Raw genomic sequence first — 13,817 nt, 5'->3', positions numbered from 1 at the left:
CTGTGTGTCACCTGTGTCACCCTGTGTCACCTGTGTGTCACCTGTGTGTCACCTCTGTGTCACCCTGAGTGTCACCTGTGTGTCACCTGTGTCACCCTGAGTGACACCTGAGTGACACCCTGTGTGACATCTGTCACCCTGTGTGTCACCTGTGTGACCTGTGTGTCACCCTGAGTGTCACCTCTGCCACCTGTGTGTCACCTGTCGCCCTGAGTGTCACCTCAGTGTCACCTGTGTGACAACTGTGTCACCCCAGGGTCACCTGTGTTCACCCTGTTGTCCCTGTGTGTCACCTGTGTGTCACCCTGTGTCACCCATGAGTGTCACCTGTGTGTCACCCAGGTCACCTGTGTCACCTGTGTGTCACCTGTGGCACCCTCAGTGTCACCTGTGCACCCTCAGTGTCACCTGTGTGTCTCCTGTGTGTCATCTGTGTTGCACCTGGTGGCACCTGTGTCACCCTGAGTGTACCTGTGTGTCACCTCAGTGCACCTCAGTGTGTCACCTGTGTCATCTGTGTGTCACCTGTGTGTCACCTGTGTGTCACCTGTGTCACCTGTGTGTCATCTGTGTGTCACCTGTGTCACCCTGTGTGTCACCTGTGTCACCCTGAGTGACACCTGTGTCACCTGTGTGTCACCTGAGTGACACCTGTGTGACATCTGTGTCACCCCAGGGTCACCTGTGTCACCTGTGTCACCTGTGTGTCACCTGAGTGTCACCTGTGGACATCTGTGTCCCTTGTCACCCTGAGTGTCACCCTGTGTCACCCCAGGGTCACCTGTGTCACCTGTCACCTGTGTGTCACCCTGTGTGTCACCTGTGTGTCATCTGTGTGTCACCTGTGTCACCCTGTGTGTCACCTGTGTCACCTGTGTCGTCATCTGTTGTCACCCTGGTCACCTGTGTCACCTGAGTGTCACCTGTGTGTCACCCTGTGTGCCCCCTGCACAGTGTGTGTCATTTAAATGTCACCCTTAGTGTCACCTGTGTACCCCCTCATGCCATGTCACCCCAGGGTCACCTGTGTCACCTGTCACATTGAGTGTCACCTCGGTCAGTGGGGTCACCTGTGTCACCTGAGTGTCAGCTGTCCCCGCAGCCGCTGTCCCCATGTCCCCGCCTGCTGTCACTGTGCCGTCCCCGCAGGTTCCGCTGGACCCACGATGGCCGCCCGTCCCTGTCCCTGTGTCACTGTCCCTGTGTCACTGTCCCTGTGTCACTGTCCCTGTGTCACTGTCCCCTGTCCCTGTCCCTGTGTCACTGTCACTGTTCCCTGTCCCCGCAGGTCCCGCTGGACCCACAATGGGTTGCCCGTTCCCGTCGTGTCACTGTCCCTGTCATTGTCCTGTGTCCTGTCACTGTCCCCTGTCCCTGTGTCACTGTCACTGTCCCTGTCCCCGGCAGGTTTCCGCTGGCACCCGCGACGGTGCCCGTTCCCGTCCCTGTGTCCTTGTGTCACTGTCCTCACTATCTCTGTCCCTGTGTCACTGTCCCGGTTCCCGTGTCCCTGTCCCCGTTCCCTGTCCCGTGTCCTGTCCCTGTGTCCCTGTCCCCTGTGTCACTGTCACTGTGTCACTGTCCCTGTGTCACTGTGTCCCTGTCCCTGTGTCACTGTCCCTGTCCCTGTGTCACTGTCCCTGTGTCATTGTCCCCTGTCCTCCCAGTTCCGTCGGACCCGCACTGGGCGCCTGTTCCCATCACTGTGTCCCTGTCACTGTCCCTGTGTCACTGTCCCTGTCCCTGTTCACTGTCCCCTGTCCCTGTGTCCCTGTCCTGTGTCCCTTTTCCCCTGTCCCTGTGTCCCTGTCCCTGTGTCCACTGTCCCTGTGTCATTGTCCTGTGTCCTGTCACTGTCCCTGTCACTCTGTCCCTGTCCCTGTGTCACTGTCCCTGTCCCTGTGTCACTGTCCCTGTGTCACTGTCCCCGTGTCCCTGTCACTGTCACTGTGTCATTGTCCCTGTCATTGTCCCCTGTCCTCCCAGGTTCCGCTGGACCCGCGATGGGCGCCTGTTCCCGTCCCTGTGTCCCTGTGTCCCTGTCCCTGTGTCACTGTCCCTGTGTCCCTGTCCCTGTGTCACTGTCCCTGTCCCTGTGTCCCTGTGTCCCTGTCCCTGTGTCCCTGTGTCCCTGTCACTGTCATTGTCCCCGCAGGTTCCGCTGGACCCGCGATGGCCGCCCGTTCCCATCCCTGTGTCCCTGTCCCTGTGTCACTGTCCCTGTGTCCCTGTCTCTGTGTCACTGTCCCTGTGTCCCTGTGTCACTGTCCCTGTGTCACTGTGTCACTGTCCCTGTATCACTGTGTCCCGTGTCCCTGTCTTGTCCCTGTGTCCCTGTCCCTGTGCCCTGTCACTGTGTCACTCGTCATTGTCCCCGCAGTTCCGCTGGACCCGCATGGCGCCCGTCCTGTCCCTGTGTCACTGTGTCACTGTCCCTGTGTCACTGTGCACTTCCTGTGTCACTGTCCCTGTGTCCCTGTCCCTGTGTCCCTGTGTCCTGTCCTGTGTCACTTCATGTTCGCCTGGACCCCATGGCGCCGTCCCGTCCCTGTGTCCCTGTGTCCGTCCTGTGTCCCTGTCCTTCCTGTCCTGTCCTGTCCCTGTCACTGTGTCCCTGTGTCCCTGTCCCTGTGTCACTGTCACTGTCCCTGTCCCTGTGTCCCTGTCACTGTGTCCCTGTCCCTGTGTCATTGTCCCTCTCATTGTCCCCCAGGTTCCGCTGGACCCGCGATGGCCGCCCGTTCCCGTCCCCCTCCCTGTCCCCTGCGGAGCTCGCGGGGGTCTCGGTGTCCCCCGGGGGGGGGACCTTGGTCATCAACGCCAGCCTGGCCGGGCGCCTGCAGGGCCGCTTCCGCTGCGAGGCCACCAACGCGCTGGGGACAGCGGTGTCACCCGAGAGCCGGGTCATCGCCGAGAGTGAGTGCCTGAAACACCCCAAAAACCCCCAAAGTCCACCCCAAAATCACCCCAAAATAACCACCAACGCGCTGGGGACAGCGGTGTCACCCGAGAGCCGGGTCATCGCTGAGAGTGAGTGCCTGAATCACCCCTAAATCACCCCCAAAATCACCCCAAAATAACCCCAAAATAACCCTAAATCACCCCAAAATAACCTAAATCACCCCAAAATCACCCCAAAATAACCCTAAATCACCCCAAACTGTGCTGGGGACAGCGGTGTCACCCGAGAGCCGGGTCATCGCTGAGAGTGAGTGCCTGAATCACCCCTAAATCACCCCAAAATAACCCCAAAATCACCCCAAAACCACGCTGGGGACAGCGGTGTCACCCGAGAGCCGCGTCATCGCTGAGAGTGAGTGAATAAATCACCCCAAAATCACCCAAAATCATCCCAAAATCATCCCTAAATCACCCCAAAATAACCTAAAATCACCCCAAAACGCGCTGCGGTGTCACCCGAGAGCTGGGTCATCGCGAGAGTGAGTGCTGAAATCACCCCAAAATTACCCCAAAATAATCCAAACCCCAAAATCACCCCAAAATAACCTAAATCACCCCAAAACCGCACTGGGGACAGCGGTGTCACCCGAGAGCCGGGTCATCGCTGAGAGTGAATAAATCACCCCAAAATCACCCCAAAATCACCCCAAAATCACCCCAAAATACCCCCAAAATCACCCCAAAATCACCCCAAATAACCCCAAACTGTGCTGGGGACAGCGGTGTCACCCGAGAGCCGGGTCATTGCTGAGAGTGAGTGAATAAATCACCCCTAAATCACCCCAAAATACCCCCAAAATAACCCTAAATCACCCCAAAAAACCCTTAATAACCCCAAACGCACTGGGGACAGCGGTGTCACCCGAGAGCCGGGTCATGCTGAGAGTGAGTGTTTTATCCGTGCATTACTTTGCGAAATCCCAATGTCTGGACAGGGTGTCACCCGTGTGTTTTCTGAGGTGAGTCTGATCACCCTTATTGACTATCACCAAATCCCCCAAAATGTACCCCCAGACCCCAAACCACCCAGTGGCCCAAGGAGAAGGGGATGCTGTGGGTTTTTGGGGTTCCCGTGATTTTGGGGTCCCTGTTTTGGGGTTTCCCGTGTTTTTGGGGTGCTGTGGGTATTTGGGGTGCCTGATTTTGGGGTGTCACCCCCTGTGTCCCCCCAGCCCCAAACCCCCAGTGGCCCAAGAAGAAGGGGTGCTGTGGGTTTTTGGGGGTGCCCTGTGTTTTTGGGGTCCCTGTTTTTGGGGTTTCCCATGTATTTGGGGTTTCCCGTGTTTGTGGGGTCCCTGTTTTGGGGTTCCCTGTGTTTTTGGGGTGCTGTGGGTATTTGGGGTGCCTGATTTTGGGGTGTCACCCCCTGTGTCCCCCCAGCCCCAAACCCCCAGTGGCCCAAGGAGAAGGGGATGCTGTGGGTTTTGGGAGTTCCCGTGTTTTTGGGGTCCCTGTTTTGGGGTCCCTGTTGGTTTTTGTGTTCCTGTGGGTTTTTGGGGTTTCCTGTGTTTTTGGGGTCCCTGTTTTGGGGTTTCCTGTGTTTTTGGGGTTCCCGTGTTTTTGGGGTCCCTGTTTTGGGGTTTCCCATGTTTTTGGGGTGCTGTGGGTATTTGGGGTGCCTGTTTTTGGGGTGTCACCCTCTCTGTCCCCCCCAGCCCCGCCGCAGTGGCCCAAGGAGAAGGGGATGCTGTGGGTTTTTGGGGTTTCCCGTGTTTTGGGGTCCCTTTTTTGGAGCTTCCCGTGTTTTTGGGGTGCTGTGGGTATTTGGGGTGCCTGATTTTGGGGTGTCACCCCCTGTGTCCCCCCAGCCCCAAACCCCCAGTGCCCCAAGGAGAAGGGGATGCTGTGGGTTTTGGGGGTTCCCGTGATTTTGGGGTCCCTGTTTTTGGGGTTTCCCGTGTTTTTGGGTTCCTGTGTTTTTGGGGTCCCTGTTTTGGGGTTTCCTGTGTTTTTGGGGTTCCTGTGTTTTTGGGGTCCCTGTTTTGGGGTTTCCTGTGTTTTTGGGGTGCTGTGGGTTTTTGGGGTTTCCCGTGTTTTTGGGGTTCCTGTGTTTTTGGGGTCCCTGTTTTGGGGTTTCCCGTGTTTTTGGGTTCCTGTGGGTATTTGGGGTCCCTGTTTTTGGGGTGCCTGATTTTGGGGTGTCACACCCTCTGTGTCCCCCCCAGCCCCGCCGCAGTGGCCCAAGGAGAAGGGGTTCCCGTGGTTTTGGGGTTTCCCGTGTTTTTGGGGTTCCTGTTTTGGGGTTTCCCGTGTTTTTGGGGTTTCCTGTGTTTTTGGGGTTCCCGTGTTTTTGGGGTCTCTGTTTTGGGGTTTCCCGTGTTTCTGGGGTGCCCTGTGTTTTTGGGTTTCCCGTGTTTTTGGGGTGCTGTGGGTATTTGGGGTCCCTGTTTTTGGGGTGTCCCTGTCGGTTTTTGGGGTGTCACCCCATGTGTCCCCCCAGCCCCGCCGCAGTGCCCCAAGGAGAAGGGGATGCTGTGTGTTTTTGGGGTTCCTGTGTTTTTGGGGTCCCTGTTTTGGGGTTTCCCGTGTTTTTGGGGTGCTGCGGGTATTTGGGGTCCCTGTTTTTGGGGTGTCCCTGTGTGGTTTTGGGGTGTCCCTGTCGTGTTTTGAGGTGTCACCCCCTCTGTCCCCCCCAGCCCCAAACCCCCAGTGGCCCAAGAAGAAGGGGATGCTGTGGGTATTTGGGGTGCCTGTTTTTGGGGTTTCCCGTGTTTTTGGGGTTCCCGTGTTTTTGGGGTCCCTGTTTTGGAGCTTCCCGTGTTTTTGGGGTGCTGTGGGTATTTGGGGTCCCTGTTTTTGGGGTTTCCCGTGTTTCTGGGGTGCCGTGTGTTCTTGGGGTCCCTGTTTTTGGGGTTTCCCGTGTATTTGGGGTTTCCCGTGTTTTTGGGGTCCCTGTTTTGGAGCTTCCCGTGTTTTGGGGTGCTGTGGGTTTTTGGGGTTTCCCGTGTTTTTGGGGTCCCTGTTTTTGGGGTCCCTGTTTTGGGGTCCCTGTTGGTTTTTGTGTTCCTGTGGGTTTTTGGGGTTCCCGTGTTTTTGGGGTCCCTGTTTTGGGGTTTCCTGTTGGTTTTTGTGTTCCTGTGGGTTTTTGGGGTTTCCCGTGTTTTTGGGGTCCCTGTTTTGGGGTCCCTGTTGGTTTTTGTGTTCCTGTGGGTTTTGGGGTTTCCCGTGTTTTTGGGGTTCCTGTGTTTTTGGGGTCCCTGTTTTGGGGTGCTGTGGGTATTTGGGGTCCCTGTTTTTGGGGTTCCTGTGTTTTTGGGGTCCCTGTGTTTTTGGGGTCCCTGTTTTGGGGTCCCTGTTGGTTTTTGTGTTCCTGTGGGTTTCTGGGGTCCCCCGTGTTTTTGGGGTCCCTGTTTTTGGGGTTTCCCGTGTTTTTGGGGTTTCCCGTGTTTTTGGGGTGCCTGATTTTGGGGTGTCCTTGCGTGTTTTTGGGGTTCCCGTGTTTTTGGGGTCCCTGTTTTGGAGCTTCCCGTGTTTTTGGGGTTTCCCGTGTTTTTGGGGTGCCTGATTTTGGGGTGTCACCCCCCGTGTCCCCCCAGCCCCGCCGCAGTGGCCCAAGGAGAAGGTGACGCCGGTGACGGTGGAGGAGGGGGACCCCGTGGTGCTGCCCTGCGAGCCCCCCCCGAGCGCCGTGGCCCCCAAGATCTACTGGCTCAACAGCCGTGAGCAAACGGGGCTGGGGGCTTTGGGGGGTCCATCCTGTACCCCAAAATCCCACCTGAAATCCCAAATCCTCTCCTGTACCCCAAAATCCCAAATCCTCTCCTGCACCCCAAAATCCCACCCGAAATCCCAAATCCTCTCCTGCACCCCAAAATCCCACCCGAAATCCCAAATCCTCTCCTGTACCCCGAAATCCCTCCATGCACCCCAAGATCTGCTGGCTCAACAGCCGTGAGCAAACGGGGCTGGGGGCTTTGGGGGGTTCACCCTGCACCCCAAAATCCCACCCGAGATCCCTCCGTGTACCCCCAAATCCCTCTCCTGTACCCCGAAATCCCTCCATGCACCCCAAGATCTACTGGCTCAACAGCCGTGAGCAAACGGGGCTGGGGGCTTTGGGGGGTTCATCCTGCACCCCAAAATCCCACCCGAAATCCCAAATCCTCTCCTGCACCCCAAAATCCCACCCGAAATCCCAAATCCTCTCCTGTACCCCAAAATCCCACCCAAAATCCCAAATCCTCTCCTGCACCCCAAAATCCCACCCGAAATCCCAAATCCTCTCCTGTACCCCAAAATCCCAAATCCTCTTCCTGTACCCCAAAATCCCTCTGTGTACCCCAAAATCCCTCTCCTGTACCCCAAAATCCCAAATCCTCTCCTGTACCCCAAAATCCCTCCAGGCCCCCCAAGATCTACTGGCTCAACAGCCGTGAGCAAACGGGGCTGGGGGCTTTGGGGGGTTCATCCTGCACCCCAAAACCCACCTGTGTACCCCGAAATCCCTCTATGTACCCCGAAATCGCAAATCTTCTCCTGTACCCCAAAATCCCACCCGAAATCCCTCCGTGTACCCCGAAATCCCAAATCCTCTTCCTGTACCCCAAAATCTCTCTGTGTACCCCAAAATCCCTCCATGCCCCCCAAGATCTACTGGCTCAACAGCCGTGAGCAAATGGGGCTGGGGGCTTTGGGGGGCTCATCCTGCACCCCAAAATCCCACCCGAAATCCCAAATCCTCTCCTGTACCCCGAAATCCATCCGTGTACCCCAAAATCCCTCCGTGCCCCCCAAGATCTACTGGCTCAACAGCCGTGAGCAAACGGGGCTGGGGGCTTTGGGGGTTCATCCTGTACCCCAAAATCCCACCCGAAATCCCAAATCCTCTCCTGCACCCCAAAATCCCACCCAAAATCCCTCTGTGTACCCCGAAATCCCAAATCCTCTCCTGTACCCCAAAATCCCACCCGAAATCCCAAATCCTCTCCTGTACCCCAAAATCCCTCTCTGCCCCCCAAAATCTACTGGCTCGACAGCTGTGAGCAAATGGGGCTGGGGGCTTTGGGGGTTTATCCTGCACCCCAAAATCCCACCCAAAATCCCTCTGTGTACCCCGAAATCCCCACTGTGTACCCCCAAATCCCCTAAATCCTCCCTGAAACTCCAAATTTCCCCTGAAACCCCAAAATCCTGCCCTGAAACCCCAAAACCCCAAAATCCTGCCCTGAAACCCAAAAACCCCCAAAATCCTGCCCTGAACCTCCCCAAAATCCTCCCCCTGAACCCCAAAATCTTCCCCTGAACCTCCCCAAAATCCTCCCCCAAAACCCCAAAATCCTGCCCTGAACCCCAAAATCCTCCCTGAACCCCAAAATCCTGCCCTGAACCCCAAAACCCCAAAATCCTGCCCTGAACCCAAAATCCTCCTTGGACCCCAAAATCTTCCCCTGAACCCCAAAATCTTCCCCTGAACCCTCCAAAATCTTTCCCACAAACCCCAAAATCCTGCCCTGAACCTCCCCAAAATCCTCCCCCTGAACCCCAAAATCCTCCTTGGACTCCAAAATCTTCCCCTGAACCCTCCAAAATCTTCCCCCCAAACCCCAAAATCCTGCCCTGAAACCCAAAAATTCTCCCCTGGACCCCCAAAATCCCCCCCTACACCTCGGTCAGGTTTTGGGGACCCCCTGACCCTGGGGTTGGTTTGGGGTGAGGATTTGGGGTCTGATTTGGGGTCCTGGGGCAGATTTGGGGGCAGTTTTGGGGGCAGTTTTGGGGTCCTGGGTCAGGATTTGGGTCAGTTTTGGGGTCCTGGGGCAGATTTGGGGTCAGTTTTGGGGTCCTGGGTTAGGTTTAGGATCAAGTTTTGGGGTCTCATCCCAGGGTAGATTTGGGGCCAGATTTGGGGTCCTGGGGCAGGTTGGGGGCAGTTTTAGGGGCAGATTTGGGGTCCTGGGTCAGTTTTGGGGTCCTGGGTCAGATTTGGGGTCAGTTTTGGGGTCCTGGGTCAGGTTTAGGATCAAGTTTTGGGGTCTCATCCCAGGGTAGATTTGGGGTCCTGGGGTCAGTTTGGGGTCAGGTTTAGGGTCAGGTTTGGGGCACTTTTAGGACAGGTTTAGGGTCAGTTTTAAGGCAGTTTTGGGGTCAGTTTTAGGGCAGTTTTAGGGCAGGTTTAGGATCAATTTTGGGGTCAGATTTAGGATATTTTGGGGTTTTTGTCCCCAGGGATCGTGCACATCGCCCAGGACGCGCGGGTCAGCACGGGGCTGGTTTGGGGGCAGGTTTGGGGCAGGTTTAGGATCAGATTTAGGATATTTTGGGGTTTTTGTCCCCAGGGATCGTGCACATCGCCCAGGATGCCCGGGTGAGCATGGGCCAGGACGGGTTCCTGGGGCTGGTTTAGGGTCAGGTTTAGGGTCGGGTTTAAGGCAGTTTTATGGCAGGTTTAGGATCAGTTTTAGGGCAGGTTTAGGATCAGTTTTGGGGTCAGATTTGGGGTTTTTGTCCCCCAGGAATTGTGCACATCGCCCAGGACGCGCGGGTCAGCACAGGGCTGGTTTGGGGCAGGTTTAGGATCAATTTTAAGGCAGTTTTGGGGTCAGGTTTAGGGTCAGGTTTGGGGCACTTTTAGGACAGGTTTAGGGTCAGTTTTACGGCAGTTTTGGGGTCAGATTTGGGTTTTTTCCTGCCCAGGGATCGTGCACATCGCCCAGGACGGGTTCCTTGGGGACAGGTTTGGGGCAGGTTTAGGGTCGGGTTTAAGGCAGTTTTGGGGTCAGTTTTAGGTCAGTTTTAGGCCAGGTTTAGGGTCAGTTTTAGGTCAGTTTTAGGATCAGTTTTAGGATATTTTGGGGTTTTTGTCCCCCAGGGATCGTGCACATCGCCCAGGACGCGCGGGTCAGCACGGGCCAGGACGGGTTCCTGGGGCTGGTTTAGGGTCGGGTTTAGGGTCGGGTTTAAGGCACTTTTATGCCAGGTTTAGGATCAGTTTTAGGCCAGATTTAGGATATTTTGGGGTTTTTGTCCCCAGGGATCGTGCACATCGCCCAGGACGCCCGGGTCAGCACGGGCCAGGTTCCTGTGGGGCTGGTTTAGGGTCAGTTTTAGGGTCGGGTTTAAGGCAGTTTTAGTGCAGTTTTAGGGTCAGTTTTAGGGCAGGTTTAGGGTCACTTTTAGGATATTTTGGGGTTTTTGTCCCACAGGGATCGTGCACATCGCCCAGGACGCGCGGGTCAGCACGGGCCAGGACGGGTTCCTGGGGCTGGTTTAGGGTCAGATTTAGGGTCGGTTTTAAGGCAGTTTTAGTGCAGTTTTAGGGCAGTTTTAGGGTCGGTTTTAAGGCAGTTTTAGGGTCGGTTTTAAGGCAGTTTTAGGGCAGTTTTAGGATCAATTTTAGGCCAGGTTTAGGATCATTTTTGGGTCATTTTGGGGTTTTTGTCCCCCAGGAATTGTGCACATCACCCAGGATGCCCGGGTCAGGATGGGCCAGGACGGGTTCCTGGGACTGGTTTGGGGGCAGGGTTCAGGCAGGTTTAGGGTCGGGTTTAAGGCAGTTTTGGGGTCAGTTTTAGGATCAATTTTAGGCCAGGTTTTGGGTCAGTTTTGGGGTCACTTTTGGGGTTTTTCTCCCCCAGGAATCGTGCACATCGCCCAGGATGCCCGGGTCAGCATGGGCCAGGACGGGTTCCTGGGACTGGTTTAGGGTCGGGTTTAAGGCAGTTTTGGGATCAGTTTTAGGCCAGGTTTAGGATCAGTTTTAGGCCAGGTTTAGGGTCAGTTTTAGGGTCAGTTTTAGGTCAGTTTTAGGGCAGGTTTAGGGTCAGTTTTAGGATATTTTGGGGTTTTTCCTGCCCAGGGATCGTGCACATCGCCCAGGACACGCGGGTCAGCACGGGCCAGGACGGGTTCCTGGGGCTGGTTTAGGGTCAGATTTAGGGTCGGGTTTAAGGCAGTTTTAGTGCAGTTTTAGGGTCAGTTTTAGGTCAGTTTTAGGGCAGGTTTAGGATCAGGTTTGGGTCACTTTTGGGTTTTTTCCTGCCCAGGGATCGTGCACATCGCCCAGGATGCCCGGGTGAGCATGGGCCAGGACGGGTTCCTGGGGCTGCTTTGGGGGCAGGTTTAGGGTCGGTTTTAGGGCAGGTTTAGGATCAGTTTTAGGTCAGATTTAGGATATTTTGGGGTTTTTGTTGCCCAGGGATCGTGCACATCGCCCAGGATGCCCGGGTGAGCATGGGCCAGGACGGGTTCCTGTACTTCGCCAACGCGCAGGTCGGTGACAGCCACCCCGATTACATCTGCCACGCCCACTACCTGGGACCCCGCACCATCATCCAGAAGGAGCCGCTGGACCTGCGCGTCACCCCCAGTGAGGGACCCCCGACCCCAAAACCCCTCTAGGGGACCCGAAGACCCCCTCTAAGGGACCCCAAAACCTGTCTTAAGCACCCCAAAATCCTAAAGCCTTGTTTAGGGGACCCCAAATACCCACAGCTCTAGGGACCCCAAAACCCCAGATCCCCCAAAGCCTTGTTTAGGGGACCCCAAAGCCCCCTCTAGGGGACCCCAAAACCCCCTCTAGGGGACCCCAAAATCCCAAAGCCTTGTTTAGGGGACCCCAAAACCCCAAAGCCCCCTCTAAGGGACCCCAAAATCCCAAATCCCCCTTCAGGGACCCAAAACCCTAAAGCCCCCTCAACCAACCCTCTAGGGACCCCAAAACCCCAAAGCCTTGTTTAGGGGACCCCAAACCCCAAATCCCCCATCAAGAGGATCCCAAAACCCCAAAGCCTCCTCTAGGGGACCCCAAAACCCAATCCCCTCTAGGGACCCCAAAACCCAAAGCCTTGTTTAGGGGATCCCCAAAACCCAAAGTCCCCCTCAAGGGACCCCAAAACCCAAAGCCTTATTTAGGGGACCCCAAAACCCAAATCCCCTCTAGGGACCCCAAAACCCAAAGCCTGTTAGGGGACCCCAAAACCACACAGCCCCCTCTAGGGGACCCCAAAACCCAAAGTCCTCTAAGGGACCCAAAACCAAAGCCTTTTTAGGGGACCCCAAAACACACAACCCCCTCTAAGGACCCCAAAACCCCAAAGCCCCCTCTAGGGGACCCCAAAACCCCAAAGCCTCCTCTAGGGGACCCCAAAACCCCAAAGCCTTGTTTAGGGGACCCCAAAACCCCAAAGCCTCCTCTAAGGGACCCCAAAACCCCACAGCCCCCTCTAGGGGACCCCAAAACCCCAGAGCCTTATTTAGGGGACACCAAAATCCCAAAGCCTTGTTTAGGGGACCCCAAAACCCCCTCTAAGGGACCCCAAACCCCAATCCCCCCTCTAGGGGACCCCAAAACACCCAAAGCCTTTAGGACCCAAAATCCAAAGCCCTCAGGACCAAACCTTAGGACCAACCCAATCCTTAGGGGACCCCAAAATCCCAAAGTCTCCTCTAGGGGATCCCAAAATCCCAAAGCCTTGTTTAGGGGACCCCGAAACCCCCAAGCCTTATTTAGGGAACACCAAAATCCCAAAGCTCCCTCTAGGGGACCCCAAAATCCCAAAGCCCCCTCTAGGGGACCCCAAAATCCCAAAGCCTCCTTCAGGGGGATCCCTGAACCTCAAATCCTCATTTAGGGGGTGCCAAAACCCCAAATCCCCCTCTGGAGGACCCAAAATTTCCCTTTAGTGACCCCAAAACACCAAATCCCCTCTAGGGGACCCCAAAATTCCCTTTAGTGACCCCAAAACACCAAATCCTCACTCTAGGGAACCCCAAAACCCCAAAGCCCCCCCATCAAGGAGATGCCTGAACCCCAAATCCCCCTTCAGGAGACCCCAAAACCCCATTTAGGGACCCCAAAACCCCAAATCCCCCTTCAGGGACCCCCTAATCCCCCTTTGGGAGACCCCAAAACCCCATTTAGGGACCCCAAAACCCCAAATCCCCATTTAAGGACCCCAAATCCCCCTTCAGGAGACCCCAAATCCCCATTTAGGGACCCCAAAACCCCAAATCCCCCTTCAGGGACCCCCTAATCCCCCTTTGGGAGACCCCAAACCCCCTGAATCTCCCTTCAGGGGGACCCCAGACCCTCAAATTTGGGCGGGTTTTGGGGGGGACCCTCAGGAATTTGGGGCAGGTTCTGAGGGGCTCCTGTGGGATTTGGGGATTTGGGGGGGTCCTGGGGGGCTTTGTGGGGGTCTCTAACCCCTCCCCCCCCCCCCAGGTAACTCGGTGCAGTCGCGGCCCCCCCGCCTGGTGGTCCCCAGGGACCCCCAACCCACCCACGTGGCCCTGAGGGGGGAGACGCTGGTGCTGGAGTGCATTGCTGAGGGGCTGTGAGTGGGGAGGGGGCTTGGGGGGTCCTGGGGGGGTTTTGGGGGGTCTGGGAGGGTCTTGGGGGGATGTTGGAGGGGTCTGGGGGGTCTGGGGGGGTCCTGGGGGAGACCAGAAAGGTTTTGGGGGGTCCTGAGGGGTTTAGGAGGGTCCTGGGGGGTTTTGGGGTGTCTGGGAGGGTCCTGGGGGTTTTGGAGGGTCTGGGGGGGTCCTGGGGAGACCAGAAGGGTCTTGGGGGGTCTTGGGGGGATCCTGGGGGTTTTGGGGGGGTCCCGGGGGGTCTTGGGGGGATGTTGGAGGGGTCTTGGGGGGTCTGGGGGGGTCCTGGGGGAGACCAGAAGGGTTTTGGGGGGTCCTGGGGGGGTCTTGGGGTGTCTGGGAGGGTGTGGGGGGGATGTTGGGGGTCCTGGGGAGACCAGAAGGTTTTGGGGGGTCCTGGGGGGTTTAGGAGGGGTCCTGGGGGGGTTTTGGGGTGTCTGGAGGGTCCTGGGGGGTTTGGGAGGGTCTTGGGGGGGGATCTGGGGAGATCCAGAGGAGTCTGGGGGTCCCTGGGGGGATTCTGGGGGGTCCCTGGGATTGGCTCG

The 13,817-nt window shown here is 56.7% G+C and overlaps 1 protein-coding gene across 1 annotated transcript in view; it reads left to right on the top strand.

Moving 5' to 3' along the window:
* The window catches only part of LOC135441617 (neuronal-glial cell adhesion molecule-like), a 33,262-nt gene that overhangs the window by 7,558 nt on the left and 11,887 nt on the right, over nucleotides 1-13,817 (top strand). The window contains exons 5-8 of the mRNA XM_064701175.1: nucleotides 2,714-2,916; nucleotides 6,498-6,620; nucleotides 11,096-11,266; nucleotides 13,124-13,235. Of these exons, the coding sequence (XP_064557245.1) occupies nucleotides 2,714-2,916; nucleotides 6,498-6,620; nucleotides 11,096-11,266; nucleotides 13,124-13,235 (609 nt within the window). The remainder of the gene's footprint in view (nucleotides 1-2,713; nucleotides 2,917-6,497; nucleotides 6,621-11,095; nucleotides 11,267-13,123; nucleotides 13,236-13,817) is intronic.

This window comes from Zonotrichia leucophrys, unplaced genomic scaffold (assembly GCF_028769735.1).
Source record: "Zonotrichia leucophrys gambelii isolate GWCS_2022_RI unplaced genomic scaffold, RI_Zleu_2.0 Scaffold_375_50379, whole genome shotgun sequence".
NCBI classification, from domain to species: Eukaryota; Metazoa; Chordata; class Aves; order Passeriformes; family Passerellidae; genus Zonotrichia; species Zonotrichia leucophrys.
Note: the sequence above shows the minus strand (reverse complement) of the source record. Positions and strands in the feature narration are given on the sequence as shown.